This window comes from Protopterus annectens, chromosome 2.part0, assembly GCF_019279795.1.
Source record: "Protopterus annectens isolate FY-2018-M chromosome 2.part0, PAN1.0, whole genome shotgun sequence".
Taxonomy (NCBI): Eukaryota; Metazoa; Chordata; order Ceratodontiformes; family Protopteridae; genus Protopterus; species Protopterus annectens.
The window spans coordinates 490,269,544-490,293,284 of record NC_056728.1 but is presented as its reverse complement, the minus strand read 5'-3'; the positions used below and the strand labels follow the sequence as shown (position 1 = coordinate 490,293,284).

The 23,741-nt window shown below is 37.0% G+C and overlaps 1 protein-coding gene across 1 annotated transcript in view; it reads left to right on the top strand.

The window, feature by feature from the left end:
- AGTPBP1 (ATP/GTP binding carboxypeptidase 1) overlaps positions 1 to 23,741 on the top strand; it is a 2,804,614-nt gene that overhangs the window by 1,333,891 nt on the left and 1,446,982 nt on the right. The window contains exon 18 of the mRNA XM_044060898.1: positions 2,293 to 2,470. Within this exon, the coding sequence (XP_043916833.1) occupies positions 2,293 to 2,470 (178 nt within the window). The remainder of the gene's footprint in view (positions 1 to 2,292; positions 2,471 to 23,741) is intronic.

The window sequence follows — 23,741 nt, the reverse complement described above, 5'->3', positions numbered from 1 at the left end:
TTTCACCCTTTGTAAGTTCTGGTGTTAGGGTCACTTCTCAGGTGACTGATTTGTGGTCATTTTTAACTAACGAGGGTCTAACAGTTGCAGCAGTGCACCTGTTTGACATGCTGGTGAATGTTTGTCCCTCTTGTCGGGGTATGGACAATTTGCTCCAGGGCATTTGAATTCACAAAGTCAAGGAACTTTTGTGCTAGCGATTTTGGGCTAGAGTAGGTTTCCAAGTTGATGATGGGATAATTGAAATCCCCATAACCAGTGTGTTTGGTAAAATTTGGATTGTCTTCAGTTTGGTTAAGTAGGCTTCATGGGTGTCGTGACCCATGGAGGGGGATCTATAGCTGGCTAGGACATGAATGGGGGTCTTACCCACCATAACATGGACCTGGGGTAACTCCATGGAGTTGTCCAGTCTAGCTAGATGTAGTTTTTCAAAGGTTTTCTTTCTCCTGCAATGCAGTTTGTGACATCTGTATGCAAGTCAGTTTAGAAATAAGAACGTGTTCTTCATTCCACTATGGTCACAGTATTTTAAATAAGTAAGATCACAGCTTGTAGAATCTGTGTCCTTTTTTTCTTTTTCTGTTTCTGTTTCACTGAATGACCATGTTATATGTACTACATTCAGGCTGCCTAATGCAATTAAACCCTCTTCAAGAAAGTAGAGCTAAAATAGCAGGTTTCTTAAAGGTAGTCTAACGTGTGACTCTTAGATAATTGCAGCACTTTCCCCATTTCCTTCTTTGGATGAGATGTTGAAGCAAGGCCCAATCTATTTGAATTGGTGGTAGCTGAGGTGAGTGCATTTATCAAAAAGGAGAGGGAAGTTCTCCAGCAGTGTGGCCAAATTTCCCCCAGTAATACAAGTATCACCTTGGAAGCCTTGAAAAGTGAACACTAGCTTAGTGGGACTTACCCAGTAAACAAAAGATACATATAAGTTAAAAATAAAATACTGTTCCTGAGATGTGAAGCATGCCAGTTCAGTGTAATAGCTGTGGTGGTAAGCTTTGCTTGTATTCTTTTCATATTATTTTCAGACTGTCCGTTATGTGTAAAACCAGCACTTCACTGGCCAAAAATAAGAATACTTTGTGCACCGTTGTTGTATAACTAACTCATCCATCATATTCTGTTTGAGAAATCAGTTTCATTGTAGCAGTGAATCTGTGTAGCTGACCTAGGCAACACAAGTGTAAGATGAAACCTGCAGACTGTGACTGATACTAAGAACTGTTGAGACTAGTATGTTTAGTGATGGTCACACAGGCTGAGACAGATTCTTTTCTAAAACAGTGTGAGATTTGTATAGGCAAAAAAAAAAAAAGATAGGACCTCTGTGATCTGTGTCAGAGAGAGAAATTGAAGTAAATTGAAGTATGTACATTGAAAAGAATTGAGAGGTTTCTGGGATCTAAGTAATACATAGAGGGAGAATATTAAAAGGAGAAAAAATACTATGGGATGAGGTTAACTACACTGGAGAGTGGAGTTTTCATTAAAAATTTTCCCCAGCTTATTGTTGTTTTTAAAAGGGCATTTAAGCATTTTTCATCAGTGACACATGGGCAGTCCTGTATGTGTCAAGGGAAATATGACTTCATGTGTTTATAAACTATATTTGATCTTTTTTTTTTTTAATGTTCATTTTTCCTACAGCTGTCCTTTCTCCAACCATCCAACTGCATCCTGAGTCAGAGTAACTGTTCTTTCTTATTTTCCTGGTATTAGAAAACACTTGGAAAAAAGCAAGATCTGGTGACAGTAATTTGTCATCCTACAGGAAGTTGAGTTTTATTCTGCTGACAGCCCTTTTTCTGTCAGCTAGCTGGTGCATTATAGTACTTTGCTACAACAAACTGCTTACAGGTGGTTTCTTCAGTTATCAGCTGGAGAGCGTGCACTCGCACACGCGCGCGCGCACATTCACACATGCACACATGACACAGACAACTACCTTCATCAGGCTTATTCCCGTGAGTCTGAATAGATTGGCAAGCAGTACTTGACTTCCCAAGTGGAACTTCCTCTACTTGAACTCGGGTTGACTCCTCACTTGGAATGTGGCAGCCAACCAGATCTGCTCACTCCAACACTTCTTCTGCCATCATGTGCCCAAGCCACTAATCATACTTGATTTATCTGGAGCATAGTCAATACTCCATTCTTCTACAGTGTAAAGATACCTTAAACTACAGTTGTTCTTTGTTTTTTAAATTGTTTTCCCTAACTATATCAGAAGTAGTAAAAAAAAAAAAGTTTACTCTTCAATCAATGTGTGTTTTCTTTTAGGAGTGCCTTCCAGTACGAACACTGGACTCACTGGTAAATACATCCACTCTCATTATGAGGAAATGTTTTCCAAAAAACCGTCTTCCACTTCCTACTATCAAAAGTGCATACCATTTCCAACTGCCTGTTATCCCAACTTCTGGTCCTGTGGCCCAGCTGTACAGTTTACCTCCTGAAGGTAATACATTTCTTTTATATTTCCTCTACTTGTTTGTGCCTAGCTTTTAGTGTAATTGTACTTACTCAGTTATTTTGTGAAGGCAGCAAGGTTTGTTGTGTTCTGTCCAGCAGTTTCTCTTATTGTCATTGTCTGCTATGGTCTGATTCTTATTTGGAGAAAAAGGTGAGAGTATCATGACACTCCTTTTTAAGAGATTCATTTTGCTAGACTGTTTCCCTGTGCTTTTGGTGGAGCTTTGTTTTCATCCCCTGAGGTGTGGCATATACTGACAGGCTTCCTTTCTGTTTATGTGCTGAACTACATAGGTGGTCTGGTTATGCTTCTTCCAGAGTTGCCTGCCATGCTGTTATGTAGGCTGAGAACCATGCTGGTGACTCTTTTGATTGGCCAAGTGCATGGTACACTATCCCCAAGTTGGAAGGCAAGCAATTGGCTGCTAAGTCCACTTTGTTTTGACCAACTCTCTTGAGACAGCCTTCTCAATTCATAATTTAGATCACTGATGGCATAACTGGTTGTCCTGAAAAAAAGGCACATTTTGCATGTTGAAGCACAACTGTGTGATGAAAGTAGTATTGCAGTGTGGTTGCCTTTGTCTGCAGCTACAGTGGATATAAAAATAGTGCACACCCCTATTAAAATGCCAGTTTTTTGTGATATAAAAAAAATGAGACCACAATAAATCATTTCAAAACTTTTCCCACCTTTAATGTGACCTATAAACCCATGCAATTCAATTGAAAAACAAATATGTTAGGGGGAAAAATATAAAAGACGTACAGTATGCTTGTTGCATAAGTATGCACATCCTTAAACTAATACTTTGTTGTGTACACACACCCTTAAACTAATACTTTGTTGAAGCACCTTTTGATTAAATTACAGCATTCAGTCTTCTTGGGTACACACATGTCATCAGTTGGAGAGACTGATTAACCCCAAATAAAGTTCAACCATCCTAGTAGGATTTTCCTGACATTTACTCAGTTGCCTGCTGCAGCAAAAGGCATGGTTCGCAGAGCACTTACAAAACATCAAAGGGATCTCATTGTTGAAAGGTATCAGTCAGGAGAAGGGTACAAAAAAATGTCCACAGCATTGGATATACCATGAAACACAGTGAAGACAGTCAACAAAAAGTGGAGAAAATATGGGACAACAGTGACATTGCAAAGAACTGGCAATCCCTCCAAAATTGATGAAAAGACGAGATGAAAACTGGTCAGGGAAGCTGGCAAAAAACCTACAACAACACTGAAGGAGCTGCAAGAATTTCTGGCAAGTACTGATTGTGTACTACATATGACAATCTCCTGTGTTCTCCATATGTCTGGACTATAGGGAAGGGGTGCAAGACTGATGCCTTTTCTTACACTGAAAAAACATCCAGGCCTGGCTAAAACTTGCAAAAAAATACATCAGGTCTCCCAAACGCATGTGGGAAAATGTGTTATGGTCTGATGAGACCAAGTCTGAACTTTTTGGCCACAATTCCAAAAGGTACGTTTGGCGCAAAAACAAAACTTCGCATCACCAAAAGAACACCCATCCCCACAGTGAAGCATGGTGGTTTAGTATCATGTTTCGGGGTTGCTTTTCTTCAGCTGAAGATGGGGCTTTAGTCAAGGTGGAGGGAATTATGAACAGCTCCAAATACCAGTCACTTTTAGCCAAAAACCTTCAGGCATCTGCTAGAAAGCTGAAGAAGAAGAGGAATTTCACCTTTCAACATGACAATGACCCTAAGTGTATACCGAAATGAACAAAAGAATGGCTTCACCAGAAGAAAGTTAAAGTTTTGGAATAGCCCAGCCAGAGCCCAGACCTAAATTCAATAGAAAATCTGTGGGGTGACCTGAAGAGGGCTGTGCACAAGAGATGCCCTCTCAGTCTGACAAATTTGGAGAGCTTTTGCAAGGAAGAGTGGGCAAATATTGCCAAGTCAAGATGTGCCATGCTGATAGATTCCTATCCTACCGAGGAAGACTGAATGCTGTAAGTAAATCAAAAGGTGCTTTGACAAGGTATTAGTTTAAGGGTGTGCACACACAACCAAGTATTAGATTAAGGGTGTGCACACTTATGTAACAGGTGTAGTTTACAGTTTTTATTTTTCCCCCTAACAGATTTGTTTTTCAGTTGAATTGTACAGGTTATAGGTCACATTAAAGGTGGGAAAAGTTTTGAAATTATTTATTGTGGTCTCATTTTTTTATATTACAAAATCTTGGTATTGTAAAAGGGTGTGTAAACTTTTTATATCCACTGAAAGTGTAAGATCATGACTGAGCGAATATGGTAAGCTCCCTACTGAAATGTCATTTGAAGTGCCGAGTACCGACAAGCCAAAAAACAAAAGGATCAAAAATACAGGAGAAGAGCAAATTCTGAATATCGCTCTTCTCCTTTAAACTTCTTTATTTTGTAGTGGGGCAATCCCCCCTGCACCCTTGAACTTTATATGTACGAACTCTGAGATTGCCATACCTCAGGGAAAATGGGATATTCTGAGAAATGGGCATCTAAGACTTAGTGTATCGAAGTCCATTTTTTCAACCGTTTAGGCTCAGTGTTTTGGGACTTACCGTAAGGAGTCCTGAAATTTCAAATGATTATCAATATTGTATGTGCCCTGTAGCAAGAGGAGTGTATACACTTCATGGAATCCTAGCGTCTGCCTACTAGTAAAATGGGAATGTACAGCGCAGATTAAATGGGAGATGGAAAGTTATGGTAAGAGTCTGCATATTCAAGAACACTTGCTTACGTGTTTATTGCTTCTACAGAACATTCCTAGTTAGGAAGAAGTATTATCCATATTTCATTCCATTCCATGCTGACCAGTGATTGTGATCTCTTGGATATTGAAAGAAAAAAGTAAGAGAAATGAGTAACATTTAGGATGCTGGTGATGGAAATTGACTGTCTGGTGCCCTTTTTATGTATTTGGTATCGTGAAAGTGATGACCAAGAGAATATGTTAAGATCTTGTGCAACTGCCATATTTTCTTTTGTGAGTTTTGTCAAAAGTCAGTGTTGTAGACTGTTAAAGGAAACACATGCTTAATGTGGAGACACTCAGTGGAATTAGTTTCCTCTGGTATTTGCTGTTTTAGCCTTCCACTTAAATAGCTGCTACCACTTTAAACATAGCCTTTAGCATAAGGGACCAGTTATTTGGTTTTGCATTTATTGCTTCCGTGAGCAAAGGCAGACCTAATAGAAAAAATATTGTACCACTCCTAAAACCTTTCATTTATCTGCAGAGAATTTCTCCTGTGTGGAGGTATAAGCTGACCAGCTGCACTCTTTCAGCATTTTACATCATTTTGGATGATGGTACCTTTTGGGTGGTTAAGTGCTTAGCAGTAAGTTTGATCTTTTCCTGAGTTCCTGTCCTGAATCTGTGGCTTCAAAGGCCATGTCTGGATTCAGTTTCTGGAACAATGACACTCCAAAGACTGGGCCTTCTGCTCTAGGGTGATCATTGGTCTGCTTTGTAATGGGTACTTCTAGAAAGTCAGAATTGTAGCAACTTGACATGGTAAAGCTATAACAGCAATTATTACTTGCATGCAGTGAGTAATACTACAGAACCCAATAATGTTTAGAATATAACAAAGTTTTGTTAAGTTAAAATTCAGTACTTACAAAGTAGAAGTCAGCAGCATAATCATAGTTGGGAGTAGATGACACCTATCATTTTATTGTAGTGTTTGCTGATAGTAAAGGATGCTTTATCCTTGTCTGTTTTTCCTCATACTTTGTATCATCCTTTCCAGGTTATATTTTTCTAAAAAAAATACTTGGATCTGTTCTAATACATTTCTGAAATTGATTTAGAATAGTTTTAAATGGTATGTATAAACTTGTGTATGAAGCTGTACATCATATATATGCTTTTGAACCTCTCCTTTGATTCATCTCTGTAAAACACTGTAGCAGTCACACAAGACTGAACAGACTCTATATAGGCAGTTGTATCAACATCCAAGGACAGGCTCCATACGTAGCTAATATATGACATTCCTGCATAATGAGCAAAAGTTTGTTTACTCCAGTTAAACTAGAAGTAATACAAGGTTCTCACACAATCACAGAGACTTTGTAGTTGCCTGTGTTCTGTAGTGTCAAGTATGTACCGAAGTATAATATCTACCTGCAGCCTTCTAGCCATACTACACATAAAAGTTTAATTTTATATTAACGCAAATGTGAATATTGTTAAGATCTGGGTTGGCAAATTCAGTCTAGTTTGTGCATTTACTCCATTGTAACAGAAATTAAGCTAAATATGCACTTTCTGTTTTACTGAGTATTATAAATAAAGTTGCTAGCCACACCTTGTTCCTCAGTTCTTGCAAGATGTGAATCATATCATGTAGCACAAAACCAGATTACTGTCTCTTCTTAAATAATATTTATCTGTTTACAAGCTGATGTGGTCATTTGACATCTAAACTTTGCTGTACATGTAGCATAAAATTGTACTGAATGAATTAGTCTTCTTCTTCTTTCGGCTTTTCCCGGTTAGGGGTCGCCACAGCGGATCATCCGTCCGCTCATGATTGGCAGTTTAGTTTTACGGTGTCGAGTTGCCAGCCCGGTGCCCAACCTTCCCCAGAAGGCACACACTCACACCTAGGGCCAATTTAGAGTGTCCACTCCACCTACTGCATGTCTTTGGGATGTGGGAGAAAACCGGAGCACCCGGAGGAAACCCACGCAACTACAGGGAGGACATGCAGACTCCACACAGAAGGCACCCCAGCCGGGAATCGAACTGGAGAACCTCTTGCTGTGAGGCGGCAACACTAACGGCTGCACCACCATGGCCACTTCTACTGAATGCATTAGTAGAAAGCGTAATTAATAGTGGCTACAGTAGGAGTTTATACCATTTACTAGCTTCAGGAGACCAAACAAAATTGTCCCACCAGTGACCGACTGTAACACCTACTGTATGGGTTGCAGTTTTACAGTGACATCTCGAATCATCTTGATTACATTTTTTTTCTTTTTTGAGTCCTAAACTCTTATTTACTAGTTGTAGAACTTATTTGCTTTTAGCGGTCCATTTTTGCTAGCCTGGTAAATCCAATTTAGGCTACTCAAACATGGAATGTTTGCCAACCGATGCAGTTTTGTGTTCTTTTTCTCATCTTGCCAAGTCTAGTGTTTTTTAATGTGCAAGCCAGTAATAGCATGCATGAACACTAAGGTTGCCACCCCTCTATATTTTTCCTGGAGTATCTGGCAGTGCAGGGAGTTTCACACTGCTCCAGTTCTCTAACTCATTTTCCATTTTTTTAATGAAACAACTGTGTATTTTCTGAAACCTCACTATTTCCTGCTTTTGTCAGCATAACTTGTATGCTGGCAAAAGGCTGTGATATCCCTGTCTTGTTGATTTGCTTGCAGTATTGGGAAAACAGCCAATCAATAAGATAAATTACCACCAAGCCCGCAAAATGATAATAAAAAGCGGGGCTCTCGGGTACCTTTTTCAAAAAAGGTGCCATTGATTTTGTGTGCTGCTGCTTTCTTTTCAGAAGATTAGAGTTTGCTTTGCTTCCATCATTCATTGGGTATTCAGATTGGACACTGAAATCGTCACTAGGCCACTGGCTGCTGAGAGGAAGATGTCCTTGTGCTGCCTGCCACTAAGTGCTACGCTAGCCTGCTTGCTCGACCACTGCTGCACCACCAACTGTTCTTCTGGAGGAGTACTGAGCCCTGGAGCAGAGATTTTGACACCAGACAGCCACAGGAGACACTTGTTTTTGTTTTGTTTTTTTTTTTTCTTCCCAGAATTCGGCTACACGCTTTACTGGATAGTTTTTAGGGGAAAAACAGTCACTGTACAGTAGATTCCCTCTTATCCCGGCCCCTCTTTAACCGGCCATCAAATTTCTGCCGTAGCCCTAGTAAAAGACAACAGAGAAGAACAACAGTTCCACCTCCTCTAGGCTAAATAATGACAAACATTTGAGTTTTAGACTTCATAATCATTAGGAAATTGCATACTAACACAAATCCTATCATTCTATCTGATTTATAACCTATAATTGCTATTTTGTATGATTTTTCTGATTAACCAGATTATCCAGCCTAAGAGCCAGTCCCAGGGAGACCGGATAAGAGGAAGTCTACTTTATTGAAAATATTGTAAGTGATAGCAAAAGCCTGCAGAATGTTCTGATTTTGTCTGTCCCACATAAAATGCACAGTTCTCTGGCAGAGGGCTGAAGTCATTAAGTAATGATAGACATTTGAGTTTGACTCTATATTCATCAGATCATGCATTTTATTCTAGCAACTTTCTAAGTTTAAAAGAGCAATATTTAAAATCTGTCCCTATTTTGGGGTTTTTGTCCCCCATTATTTTAAGTTTTGCCCAATGGCTGAGGTATGGTTGAGAAGCTGAATTCTTTAAATATTGACAGACATTTGAGTTTGACTTTAATATAATTGAGAAAATGCATTATAGAGTAGAAGCTGTTATTCTGTCAACTTTCTAAGATTATAACAGTAGTAATTATAATCTGCCACTAATTTTGGTCTTTCTTTCCTGCTCTGATTGGTACTGTTCAGATGTCTTGTGCTAAGAGGTTGAGCAGTATGGTGCTGCTGTCTGGACTTTCACAGAATGTTCATATTTTTACCTCATATCTTTGGTCTGTTGCTCATAAAATGTTATTTTTTGACACATCATCAAGGGTCAAAGTCATTAAGTGATAGACATTTGAGTTTCAGAGTTATGTCAGAAGATACATGCTGATGCAAAATCTGTCTTCTCAACTTTGTAAGTTTGCAAAAGCTATATATGTCCCTGTTTTTTTTTTGAGCTTTTGTCCTCCCCCATTATTTTTGCCTTTGTGGTAGATTGTCATGCGAGTACTTGTATAATGACTTGCACTACTAATAGTCCTTCGGTGATGCATAATGACATGTTGAATAACAGGCATTACATATTTTGTGTGGTCTATATATGGATTTATTATAGTCAGCGTAGAAGGCATTAAGGCAAGGAGCTGTTTTAGTACATTAAGTACAAACTTTGTCTGTATTTCCATTTACTGTAGAGTGTTAAGCTCATTAAAAATGTATATTGAGAGTGATATGTTAAGGTGAAGCAGATGGGTTATACAAAGTTATATAAAAGTACTACTAAAAGTATCTGTAGTGTTATCAGTTTGTCTCTACACAGTGTATTATGGTTATGAGCTGTTATGAACAGAAAGTGAGTCGTATAATAGTCCAGGATTTGAATTTCTTTATCATGCATTTGAAATGTGCTTCTGAGTAACTGATGTGACAGGGTCATATTGTGATTTTTTTTTCCTGTCTGGGCTGATATCCGATACAGAATTGTAACTGATTGAATTGTTATGCTGGGAAACAGGTTGAAAGATTGCGAAAATCCTAATATGTAGTGCATTACTGTCATACTCTATTGCATTAATTGTTCCCTAAACTGGTGTAGAGCAGAGGGTTATGGTTTCTCAGCTGGCATATACTTCTTGTTTCGTCTTATCGGCCCATAATATGCCTCTCAATGTCTGACCTTAGTTATTGTTGCTGTTGGTCTTCAGGTTTTATTTCTCAGATGGATACTCTCTGTGTGAGGTCTCTATGTTTGTATTGGGTATGGGTTTGTGTTTGTAACGGTTGAGGATTGCAACTTGGCGCATAAGTTACTGTTATTGCTTCAGTGCTTGATCCCCAGGTTTTAATCTCAGTTTGGATGCCTTCTGTGTAGGATCTGCAAGTCCTGTCTATGACAGGTTCATGTGTGTAACAGCTGCAGAATGTCACTTTGGCACAGGAGTTAGTGCTACTGCCTTACATTGCCTGGCCTCTGCTGTTAATTTTTCAGGAGGAGTGGTTTGACTTGTATGATGTCTGCGTGTCCTCTTGCATTCACAGGCTGTATTTTCTTCTTGTGCTACATCTTGATATGTAGCTTTCCATAAGTATGGAGAATTTCAAGTTACACAACGTGAGCAAGTATCTTTGTGTAGTGACTATGGCACAGACCCCCAAGACTCTGCTGTTACTGGTCACTTAATGGTATTATCTGGACTGGTTTTAATAATTATTTTGGTTGCATCATAGTGGTGCTGAGCAAGGATCCCAGAACAGTAACGCTTGGGGAAAATATCATTAGATCAGCAGGGGGCTTGGAAGCAGCTCAGTATCTCCTAAGAAGTTAAAAGCATTCTGCACTTTTAATAATAAAGCATATGAGTAAAGTTATTCATGGGTGTGATCTGTTCCAAATGCGGATGCCAGGCTAAGTGCAATGGAGAAAAGGCACTGAAAAAACATCAGAAGTGAGGCAAACATTCAAAAAAGTCTTCAGCTCCAGAAGCAGAACTTTGTAATAAAGTTTCTTCAGCCACATAGTGCAACTAATGAAGCCTCCAAAGTGACAGCATTTTATCACGGTGTGAAACAGTCTTTCATATGTATCCATGGACTGTGGAGGTAAGCTGACACAGACACTTTACCCCGACTCTACTTTGGCTTCAAAGTTCAGCTGAGCTGTGGGAAGACCAAATCTGAGTGCATATTAATGAATGTACTTGTGCCTAATTCAGAGAAGCTGCTTTGCTGGAACTTGGCAATTTGGCACTTACTATTTCTCATTCGGATTAGATGTGGCCAATAAAGGAAACAGAAAAATGTTCCACTTGGTTATTCAGTACTTCACTCACACTCATGGTACACAACAGAAGCTTCTGTATTTCTGTGAAGATCGTAATGATTGTGCTGAAATCATCTTTACAAGAATAAAGGACATCCTTGTGCAGAAAGGACTGAAAATATAAAACTTGCCTAGCTATGTTGAAGAAAATGCTTCCATTAATTATGGAAAACACAAGTCTGTTGTTAAATATCTGAAAGCTGAGTTACTTCACATCATTGCAGCAAACTGTGCCATGTAATGCTTAACTGTGCAAAGCATGCCAGAAAGACCCTTGCAAGGTTGATGTGGAGATGCTGGTCTTGAAAGGGCAGAGTGAGTTTTCAACATCATCATCAGTCCCCTTTTTCCCATTTTTTCTACATGGGGTCAGAGTATTGTGTTAACTGTCACCAACTCTCTCAATTCAGTGCCACACTTCTGCCTTCTTCAACACTCCTGCCTTTCATAGATCTTCTTTCACACAGTCCATCCACCTCTTTGCTGGATGTCCTCGCTTCCTCTTAGCTTTCTGTCTGTCCCAAATCTTCCTCACCAGATTGTCTTATGCTTTTCTACACGTGTCTAAACTGCCGTAATCTGTTATGTTCAATCTTTTCTGCAGTTGGAGCTACTTTGGTTTCTTGCTATTATGTTATTTCTTTGTCTGTCCCACAGTGTGCATCCTACCACCCTTCTTGGGCACTTCATTTCCATAACCTTTAGCTTCTTCAACTGTTCTGCCTTGACAGCCCAGGTTTCTGTACCATACAGTAGTACTGGTTGCACCACTGTCCTGTACACCTTACCTTTCAGCTTAGTTGGCATTCTTCTATCATAGAGTACACCTGACACTCTATGCCAGTTGCCTGCAGCCCCTCTGATTCTAGCTTTGACCTCTTCATTCAGACTTCTCTTCTCTTCAACCACCCCACCCAGATACTTAAAGCTGTTTAACCTGTTCTATTATCTTCCCTTCTATCTCTAGTCTCCGTTCCTTCTGATTTCCCCAGTTTGCTGCCATTACCGCCATCTTATCTGTGCTTCGTTTCATCCCATGTACCTTCAATTTTGCATTCCATTCTTCTATTCTTTGCTGAAGTTCTGGCTCACAGTCTGCCTGTAATGTCACGTTGTCTCCATACAGCAGCTTTGTTGATCTGTCCCCTCCAACCTTTTTGCTAATGTAGTCCATCACCAGTATGAACAGCAGTGGGTTCAGAGCTGAGCCCTGGTGTACACCCACTCCCACTGGGTACCCCTCTGTGAGGCCGAACACTGTTCACACTTCAGTCATTGGGTCTTGTACATAGCCTGCACTAATTCTGACAATGTTTCTGGGACTTTAGACCACTGCAGTACTGCACAGACACCTTTCTTGGGACCTTGTCATATGCTTTCTCCAAATCTAAGAATGCTCAGTTAGACATTCTCCTCATCTCTAGCTTCTTCTCAAGTGTCTGTCTCACTGCAAACATAGAGTTAATTGTACTGCATCCTGATCTGAATCCAAACTGCTCATTTCCCATCTTCCATTCTACTACTCTACATATCCGTTTATCAGTCACCCTCTCCAGAACCTTTATGCAATGTGATAGGAGTTTGATGCCACTGTACTGCTCACAGTTGTGGATATCCTCTTTGTTCTTGTACACTGGCATGAATAGGCTTATTTTTCAGTCATCTGGAGTACGTCTTTCTCTCCACACTGCTGAGTACCCTCAGGAGCCATGTCTCCCCTATTTCACCCATCATCTTTATCATATCTGCTGTGACCTCATCTGAGCCTGCTGCTTTCCCTGACTTTATTTTTCTTAGTGGTGCTCTTACTTCTTCTAGGGTGGGCTCCTGAATTTTCAACATCTTCAGAAAATCTGGCACTGTTCAAGAATTTCTATTTCCTGGATTAGGACTTTATGGAGATCATGCAGCATGTTGTCACAAAGTGGCTGTCTTTGTTCCCAGCTGTGGTGAGGCTGGTAGAATGCTGACCCACTATTAAAAGTTATATTTATTTAGTCGAGTGCCTGGCAAGGGTCACCACCTCAAGTGGAGATTTGTGACAGCCAATGAGGATGGCATCATTGAAACGGTCTCAGAAGCAGAGTGTTACATACATTTCATGCACTACATCCTGCAACTATTTCACAAGTCTGTTGCAGAGGTTAAGTAATTCTTTCCCTGCCCCAGAGTTTTGTGCAGTGATGATGAGTCTTAGAGATGAGCTGCAGAGAATGCTAGATGACAAGTTCTTTGCCTCTAAAGCTTCATCTGCCTTAAACCACTTCACTCTCGTGGCTCCAGTACTTTTTATACTAAAGTATTTTTTTTACGTACAGATGTGGTTTGACTTTGATAATGGCCCCTTTAAAGCTGTGCAGGTCTTCAGCCTCCAACAGCCTGTAGCTTAGCTGAAAATATGCACAGTTGCAGACGTTTTCAAAATTGGCCATGGGGGGGGGGGGGCTAGATGGCCAACTGAGAGCAGTGAATTTTTAGAGCTCCATAAACTATTATAATAATATAAGAAAATGTTATTTCCAATTTAAAATGTCAGAAATCTATAGGTAAACTACTAAACTGCATAAATATCAATTTTGGTGGAGATGTACAAAAAATTTCCCGTCAAGTAATTTGGAAATGTATTGAATCACTGAATATGAACAGCTCAAAGAATTCTCATCCAGATGCTGCTTTGAAAAAAGAACTGCAAATGATGACATCTACCTTACAGGAACTATCATTGAAGATGGATGGTTTTAAAAATGACTTGGAAAACCTCAAATTAAATTCTCAAAAACACACTGATACTCTTAAGGAACTATTACAGCAACACCATACAAAAATAAATATAGAGACTTATTTAAATGGCATTTAAGGGAGACTCACAGTTGAAGAATTCCAAAAAGAATTTTTGCTTAAACAGAATATATGGCCGCTTAACAAAATAGATGACTTAGAAAACAGGGAAAAGAGGAACAACATAAGGACCTTTGGTCTGCCTGAAAACACTGAAGGAGAAGATATCATTTCATTCTTAACCTGGATTCCTGAATTTTTAGACTTGAAAGAGGGACTTTTGTTTGGAATTGAAAGGGTGCATAGAGCAAACCTCCTAACTCAACAAATACTCCACCTAGATCCATAGTTATAAAATTTCTTTCATTTCTGGACAAGGAACTAATATTAGAGTCTGCTTGGAGAAAATCACACTTAAAATGCAATCAAAGCCTGATGAGGTTTGACAATGATTATTTTTCCAGGATGCTAGAATAAAGGAAAAAAGTCTGGCCAATAATAAAACTGTTGAAACAAAACAACATTAAAACACAGCTGGCCTTTCCAGCCAAGATAAAAATACTTTTTGCCAATGAGATGAGATCCTTTAATGACTTAGGATCTACTATATTCATCAAAAACAACATAGTGTCTATCCCAGAAGAAATGGAATGGATGGCCCCTACTCTTAAAAGAATAAAAGAAACAAATCCTTGGACTGATGCTAGAAATAAACAAAAAAACTGATTCCAAGATAGCTGTCCCAAAAAAATAACTCTTAAAACTACATCTCTCAATGTATTAACTGATATGGTACATCACTTGTCATCTGTTTGTATTTAAAAGGAGGGTTTCTTAAACAGCCGATAAACAGTAATGATTTATTCATAATGTTCAGAGTCTCCAATAATTCTTCACAAAGGTAGGTCAAGATGGGTTACTATTTACATTATATATAAGCCAAACAAAGCAACATATAATACAAACATAGAAGTTTCTGTCCCCCTACTTGAACTCAATGAATACTTATCTTGTTCATTTTTCATTGTTGTTACTTATAATAATTTAAGTAATTCACTAATTCAACAAGGTATCATTCACCAGAGTTCAGACTCAAATCTAACAAATTAACATCATATATAATAGCAGTAACAGTAGTGTATTTTGAAAAAAATGCTGTTATGGAGACTAATGCCATCTTCAGTTAAAGTATGATTTAGAAATGTCATGTATATCCTGGTTAAATAATAGCAAGCTGTTAGTACAAATGTCATCATTATTCCGTCTAAATATAGTTAATATCAATTATGGCAGGTATCACAGCTACGAGTGCTGTTTGATCAATCCTGATATGGTGTGCGTAGATGCAGCCGTGTCTAGCAGCTAGTACAAATGTCATTATTATTCTCTCTAAACATAGTGAATATCAATTATGGCAGGTATAGCTTCAAGTGCTGTTTGATTAAGCCTGACATGGTGTGTGTGGATGCAACTGTTGTATGTTGCCGTTTTCATCTCTGGGAAGCTGTGGGTTGTGGCTTCTGATAGGGGTTTACTGATGCTTGTGTATTAGGAAGAGACATTTGGTGTTTCAGCCTGGATCCAGGGGAAGGGGATGTTTAAAACTGTGATTTGGAATATTTTGGCAGAGAATAGTTTGTTTATACATCTGCTGCGTGAGATGTGGGAAGGCTGGAATAATGTGTTATCTCCTGTTGTGGTGGCTTGTTGGGGAGTTTTTTTTTTTTTATCTGTTTACTCTCCATTCTTTTCCTGGCTGCTGCCTCACTGAAAGGGAGGGAATTTAGGCTTGAAGTTGCAGTGAAGTGAAGCTTTGCTTCAGGTGCATTGTGAACCTCTGGTATGTAGTACACAGACACACTAACAGAAACAGACACTGCCAGGTTGTATGGTAATGGAGACAAGAGTGACAATAATGCTTAACGGCTGTGAGGAGCCTCCGAGATGATTCTTGGCAATGAAGTTTTTGTTTTTATATATATATATATATATATATATATATATATATATATATATATAAAATAAAAGGGCTGTTTTAAACCACATGTACACATATTGATGGTCTCCCAACACTTCGTTTAGCTCATTAAGTTGATTCTTGATTAAAAATAAAATAATAATAAGCGCAATTTTATATTTAAAATGTATTTTTGTCCAAACACATTAAGGACTTGCATAAAAGTGGAAGGCTAAGTTATTGTGAAAGACTAAGAGCAATTGGTCTTGTGCAGTACCCTTTGCAGTGGTCTGGGAGGTGAGCTTGTTTGGAACGTGTTGGGCATATAGGGATAGCTGATTCTAGGTGTGTTTGGGGTTGCCGGGAAGTGCTAGAGAGTCATCAGATTTCCTTTGTGGAAATATCTGTGGGATTGGAAGGTGTGTTGAGTTGTTCACTGGCAGAGTGGCCACTACATGGAACAGGTTGGTAGAATGGAACAGGACAAATATTGGTTTGGATATTTTAAGAACAGCCTGGAAGCACACCACATGAACTAGTGAATGGTATTCTGGTAAAACTGGGTGGGCATTGTTGCCCGTGCTTGAAGTACTGATGTGTGTGTATGTAAAGATGGAAATATACTTACAACAAATAAAGAACTAGAAGGGTCTCATAATTTAAAGTCTATGGACTGTATAAACTTACTTGGAAGGAGCTATTAATAAGAATAAGCATTACAGCTTGTGGTCTCACAAATAACTAAGCAACAGGCAAAAAACCCCCCACACACAATAGTTATGTAATGTATGATTTTAGTAAATCTAGACATAAAATATATAATAGTCATATAAGATGAAGCAGTTAGGGTGGCCACGGTGGTGCAGCGGGTAGCGTTGCCGCCTCACAGCAAGAGGTTCTCCAGTTCGATTTTTGCCTGGGTGCCTTCTGTGCGGAGTCTGCATGTCCTCCCTGTGGTTGTGTGGGTTTCCTCCGGGTGCTCCGGTTTCCTCCCACATCCCAAAGACATGCTGTAAGTGGATTGGACACTCTAAATTGGCCCTAGGTGTGAGTGCGTGCATGTGTGTGCCTTCTGTGGAAGGTTGGGCGCTGGGCTGGCAACTCGACAGTAAAACTCCACTGCCAATCATGAGCGGACGAGTGATCCGCTGTGGCGACTCCTAACTGGGAAAAGCCGAAAGAAGAAGAAGATATAAGATGAAGCAGTTGTCTGAATTTAGATATTAAAGACAGGATTTAATAACATGGGCTTGTGTATAATAACACTACTATCTTAACTTGTCATAAATGACATACACTACATTGAACATTAAGGGGAAGCGTGATGATTTTCTTATATAAGTAAATATGTATAACAAGTCATGTGATTGCTTTAACTTGAATTGTAGGTTTTGTAACCCATCTTGACCATACATAATTCTTAAGCGGTTACCAAGGTAACTGATATTTTATATATGACATCAAACTGACAAAGTTCGAGAAACAATAGAAGCCTGAACTTGAAATGTCACATAATGTAACAATTATATTTTGAAAGTATTAAATTGACAGTAGACAGTTTAATAACATGGGGTTGTGTATAATAACACTACTGTTTTAACTTGTCATAAATGACATACGCTATATTGAACATCAAGAGGAAGCATGATGATTTTCTCATATAAGTAAATGTGCATAAAAAGTCGTATAATTGCTTTAACTTGAATTGTGGTTTTGTAACCCATCTTGACCATACATAATACTTGAGCTGTTACCAAGTTAACTAATGTTATATACATGACATCAAACGGACAAAATTGTTCAAGGGAAACAATAGAAACCTTAACTAGGAATGTCACAGAATGTAACAATCACATTCTGAACAAATAGTAGTAAATTGACAATCACTCAGTTTAACCTTTGCTGATTATACAAAATAGAATGTTGCCATTTAAATCTAAAAACTTTCAGTATATGCCATAAAATGGGAGTTTATGAATATGGAAAGGGACGTTGTAATCTTTAATCAGAATAAGTGAATGTGTTGTTTTTAACCTATAATTTCACTCATTTTATAATAATAAATGACAGATATGAAAATCCTTATGTGTAGGAATGGGGGAAGAGAGATGCACTTGATAATTAAAATGCACCAACTTTCATCAGTGTTCACATAAAACAAACTTGATGCTTTAAGTTAGCAACAAACAAAGTGATTACTTAAATGCTGGCAAACAATGAAATATGACTTCTGATATATCCAGTAAAATACATGGTAATAAAATCTATACCTAATGTTTATAATACAATCTATTTATATTAAGTAATAAGTTTTGAAAGACTTCATCAGTAAGGGTGAATATGTTAAATGTGTGCTATAATCTTTTACTGAGGTTCTATATATGATGCATCTTACTTTACTATGAATCTATCTTTCATGTAAATATTAATTGCTTATACAATAAGTAGACATGTATATTGTATTAGAATTCCATGTAATCTACAATAGTACTATATCTGTTCAAAATAACATAAATATTGCTTATTCCTATTACAAATATTCTCCATATGATAATTCAATTTATGGAGCTCAGACGTTCTGGATTGTCAAGGTATGAGAGATAATCTGATGGACTTAGGTTTATCCATCAGATTAGGAATGATTTTCATTCCATGGCTAGTGCAGATCTTAGTTTTGGTAACATTTTTTATTTTAAATTTATTTCACAAAAACATTTTTAGTATGCCTGACCAAAATATTACTTTATTGGTAAACATACAAAGTATAAAACTGATAATTTCCTTTAAAAGCTCTAACATATACTTTATAGTTAACAGAGGAAAATGTTTAATAGTCACAATAAAAAATACATAACTTATCTTTAAATACCAATGGCTTAAACAATCCTAGCAAGAGATCAAATCTACTGAATTATTTAAAACTGAACAAAGCACAAATTGCCATCCTTCAAGAAACTCATTTCAAAACAAATGACAATTACAAATGGAATCCTAAGGAATATATGATGTTGGCGCTATCCACTTATAAGACAAAGACAAAAGGGGTAACAATTTTATGGTAAATGTGATTAACCCAGAAATCATTTATAAGTATGAAGAAAAAGAAGGCCTTATGGCATTAGTAATAGTTAAATATAATAGAATATGGACCCTAGCCAATCTACATTGGTTCCCTGGCATTGGAACATGAACTATTAAAAAACACTTGGATTTCATTTCCAATAATTATAAAGGCAACTTAATATTAGGAGGAGATTTTAACTGTATATTTGATATTTCTGAAACTACAAATAAAAGACCACTGCATACATCTGCCGTATCAAAAGCTTTAAACAAGCGGTAAAATCATTTCATCTTGTAGATACTTTCAGATTTAAAGAAGATAAATCTTTGTTGTTTTCCCATTAAGGTCACAGATTTGGTACCCATACTACAATAGATAAAATATTTGCTGCCCATAACTTACACTCTAAAATCATTAATTTCTCAATCACTCCATGCCCCTTTTCAGACCACAATTCAGTGATAACTAAAACTTAAAAATGGGTACAAACCATTAATCTTGAACTCCAAAATTCCAGCATATATAACTAAAATTAAAGAGGTCAAATCCTGGTTATCTGAATTACAGTTCTTCTTAGATATTAATTACACCACAGAGACAAAGTAATGATATGGGACTCATTAAAAGCTTACAAATATGGTAAAACCCTAACTTGGTATAAAAAAATCAGAGAAAACGGGATTCTGAATTATTAGTTCTACAATCCAAACTTTTGTCAGTAAAAGCTGAAAAAAATCAAAATCATTTGGAAATGAAAGAAATTAGGAGTATTAAACAAATACAATGACATTCTAACACATAAAACTAGTTTAGCTTTAGAAAAACTAAAAATTAATATCTTGGCCACTTCTCCCAAATATCTACATAATTTATCCACAAGAATCAAAAGCTAATAACATTAAAAGTATCTTCTATGAAAAAAAAGGGGAAAATGTCTCGGATATAGGTGGCATTCTTGATGCCTATAGAAATTACTATATGGAACATTTCCAAAAAGAAAATATACATATCAATCAGTTAAATCTAGACGAAAAATGTTCTAATGTTAAAAAAAAAAAAAAAACGCAGAAAATTTAAAACTAGATCTGCAAGCACACATATCCTACAAAGAAATTACAGATACAATAAAAGAGGCTAAAAATAATAAAGCTCCAGGTATAGATGGCATAATTATGGAAATATATAAACTGTTCCTTCAAAGATATCCCTCTTCCATAAAACTCTATTAGAAATTCAGTCAGAAGCTTAAATACCATCCTCTTGGAGATCTTCCTTAATCACATCATTCCTAAAGGAAAACAAATCCCCAAACCTCTGTACCTCACATAGAACTATATCATTATTAAATAATGACTATAAGGTATTCATGACAATTTTAACTAACATAATGAAAATACCACTATCCAAAACAATAAATAATGATCAAATTGAATTTATATATCATAGACACACACACATGACAATATTAAAAAGGATAATTTCTGTTATAGATTATGTTAATAAAGGAAATAAAGAAACACTCATAATTGGCTTAGATATAGAGAAAGCCTTTGATTCCCTAAATTGGGACTATTTATTCAAAATCCTAATGCTGTTTGAATTTCCTGCATCCTTTGTTCATCTCCTAAAGAATATGCATACAAATAATTCAGTGCATGTCAAGTTAGGTCCTTTTACCTCTGAATCTATACATATAACAAAAGGCACTAAACAAGAATGTCCCATTTCACCGATTCTAGTTGCTCTGGCTATTGAAATATTGGCAGATTCAATTCGTAACAATATAAAAATCAAAGGAATAGATGTTTATGAACAATGCAATTCTAAAGTAATCCAATTTGCTGATGACATATTACTAACATTATCTAATGCAAAAGAGACACTAGAAGAATTAGATATATTAATTGACAAGTTTCACGACTTCAGGACTCCATTTCAATAAATGAAAATCTTTATTTTTAAATAGAAAACATAACTGCAGACTAGGGGGGATCACATCATAGGGAAACAAGAACCTACCTTAAAATATCTAGGAATTGAGTTATGCAAGGGTAATAATGAATTAGTCTCACAAAACTGCAATGATATCAATGCAATTAAAATCTCTATGGAAAAATTAAACAAAATATTAACATTTGAAGATAGTTAATAAAAATGATTTTACTGCCCAAGATCTTATATATAGCTTTGGCAATACAACTGTTACCAGAAAGGAATATACTTAAAGAAATAAATTCATGCCTAATAACATTTTTATGGTTTCCCAAAAGAAGCAGAATAGCTTTAATACATCATATCAGACCATGGAAACAGGGAGGATTAAAATTTCCTGATATAGAAACATATAAAAGCATCAATATTTAAAATAATCTCAGATTTGATAAGTCCAATTTACTCTGCAAATTGGAAAGAATTACTAACTGTAATATCAATAAATGAATTTGATTTACAAAACAAATTTCAAATAGATTTACCATGCAATATAACATAACTAAACCCACTAAAACTCGTATGATTAATTATTACATTAACTCATTTAGGAAAATGATTAATGCAAATATATATTTAAAAATTTGTTTTAATCTTGTAGCATCATTTATAGTCGCAAAGAACTTTCCACATAAAATATATAGAGAAATTATTAATACCTTGGAACAGAAATGATGACTCCACTGCATCAAATAACTAAAAGTTTTAGGTATGCAGCTAATAAACAACATACAAAATTCCACAACAGGACTGGCTAACTTTACAGAGTATTCTGTCTTATTTCTAAGATTTAAGTAGAATAATTAACAATTCTTCATTTAAAGAAATACATAAATTTACTAAATACATATATAAGATCATATATAATGACTTTTGACATAGGAAACGGTATTTCAAAATTTTACAAAATATTGATAAACTATAAAACAACACCCAAAACCTCATATTGGAAATGTATAACAAAAGGACACTCAATACAATTAACTGAAGATATTAAAACAAATATCTTATTATCAATTAAATATACATCCTTTACACAATACAGGAAAGTTTTTAATTGGAAATGCTTGCACAGAGCATTCTTAACCCCAGACAGAATGAGTAAAATTAGTTCTTCCATAAAAGGAATATGTTGGAGATGTGAGCAAGTACACCATGCAGATTGGAACCACATTTTCTTTGTGTTAAAATTGAACCATTTTGGAATGGTATTAATAACTTTCTACAAGCTTTATTTAATGAATCATTTTATTTAACTAAAGCTCTTGTATTATTAAATGTGAACGAATGTCCTCATTTGAATAGGTCAAACATGTATCTAGTATGAACTCTACTTGCAATTTCAAGGAAGTGTATAACAAGAAGATGGAATACAAACACATTACCAACTTTGGAAGACTTCTACAGGCTACTGATTACCACAGCATTGGAAATTAAAATTAAAGAACTACATTTATCCAAAGCCATTTATCAACAACCCTTGGGGAAAAGTCTTATCGTTGATTGCCACTATACAATAATTGATCAGACACTCTGATAATAGATTGGACATACTTATAAAGTAACTGTATACATTAAGATCTGTTATAGTGTCAGGCTAATATAAATAGTGTACATAGTTATTTAAGATTTTGTGTATAAATACTATGGAATTCATTCAAATGTATTTGAAAAATAAAACAAATTTTTGAGAAAAAATTGGCCATGGTCATTGAAGATTTTTACTCTGACTACTGCACTTTAACAGGGCTGGCAATGCAGCAGTTAAAGATTACAGGGGCATCTGTAAGTGATCGCTAGGTGGCTTTTTGTAGTAAAGCTCCAGACTGCAAAATGCTTTATAGACTGGTGCATTTCCTCCCTTAAATCCCCCTTAGGAATAACTTTGTGGAAGTTTTTTTTTTTGTTTACTTATGGGCAACGCTTGTACTGATGCAAAAAACAGAATGCTTGTATCTGTTAAGACTGAGCTGCAGTTCAAGTTGTTGTGTCTTTCAGCTTTTAGGGGTCGCCACAGTGGAACTCCGGTCTGCCAATGATTGGCAGTAGATTTTTACATACCGAGTTGCCAGCCATGGTGCACAACCTTCAACGAAGGTACCCCCATTCACGCACGTCTCCACACAGACACAGTGTGGTCATTGTTTCTTTTACTTTTCTCACATACCTCAGAGGTATACAAAGAAGATTACTACAGCTTGTGTAGGAAAAACAAGTAGAATACGTTACTGTAATCATTACTTTTCACTTTCCTCACAATCACACGACACAAATACAGGTGGCTGCCTTTAACAATTTGGGTTGAGGGGTGAGGAGACGTTATATGTATATCAGCAGTCCCTTGAAATACATGACTGTGGCAATTTGAACCTCTGCCTTCATCCCAGTCTAACACCAGACGAATCCATAAGCAGTCTTTTGGAAGGGTCTGGGAGGCAGGCAGTTCCCAGAAAAGACCTGTTGTTGTGTCTTTTGGCTTTTCCCGGTTAGGGGTCGCCACAGTGGAACTCCGGTCCGCTAATGATTGGCAGTAGATTTTTACGTGCCGAGTTGCTGGCCCTGATGCACAACCTTCAATGAAGGTACACCCATTCATGCATGTCTCCACACAGAAGATGCTCTAGCTGAGAATCGAATAGGACAACATCTTACTGTGAGGCGATAACGCTACCGCAGCACCACCAAAAGACTTGTGTATCCAGATAACAAAGGTTTGTTAGTTTATTGTGAGCTACTGTTTTGTCATCTTTGAACATTAAGCCTTGGGTAC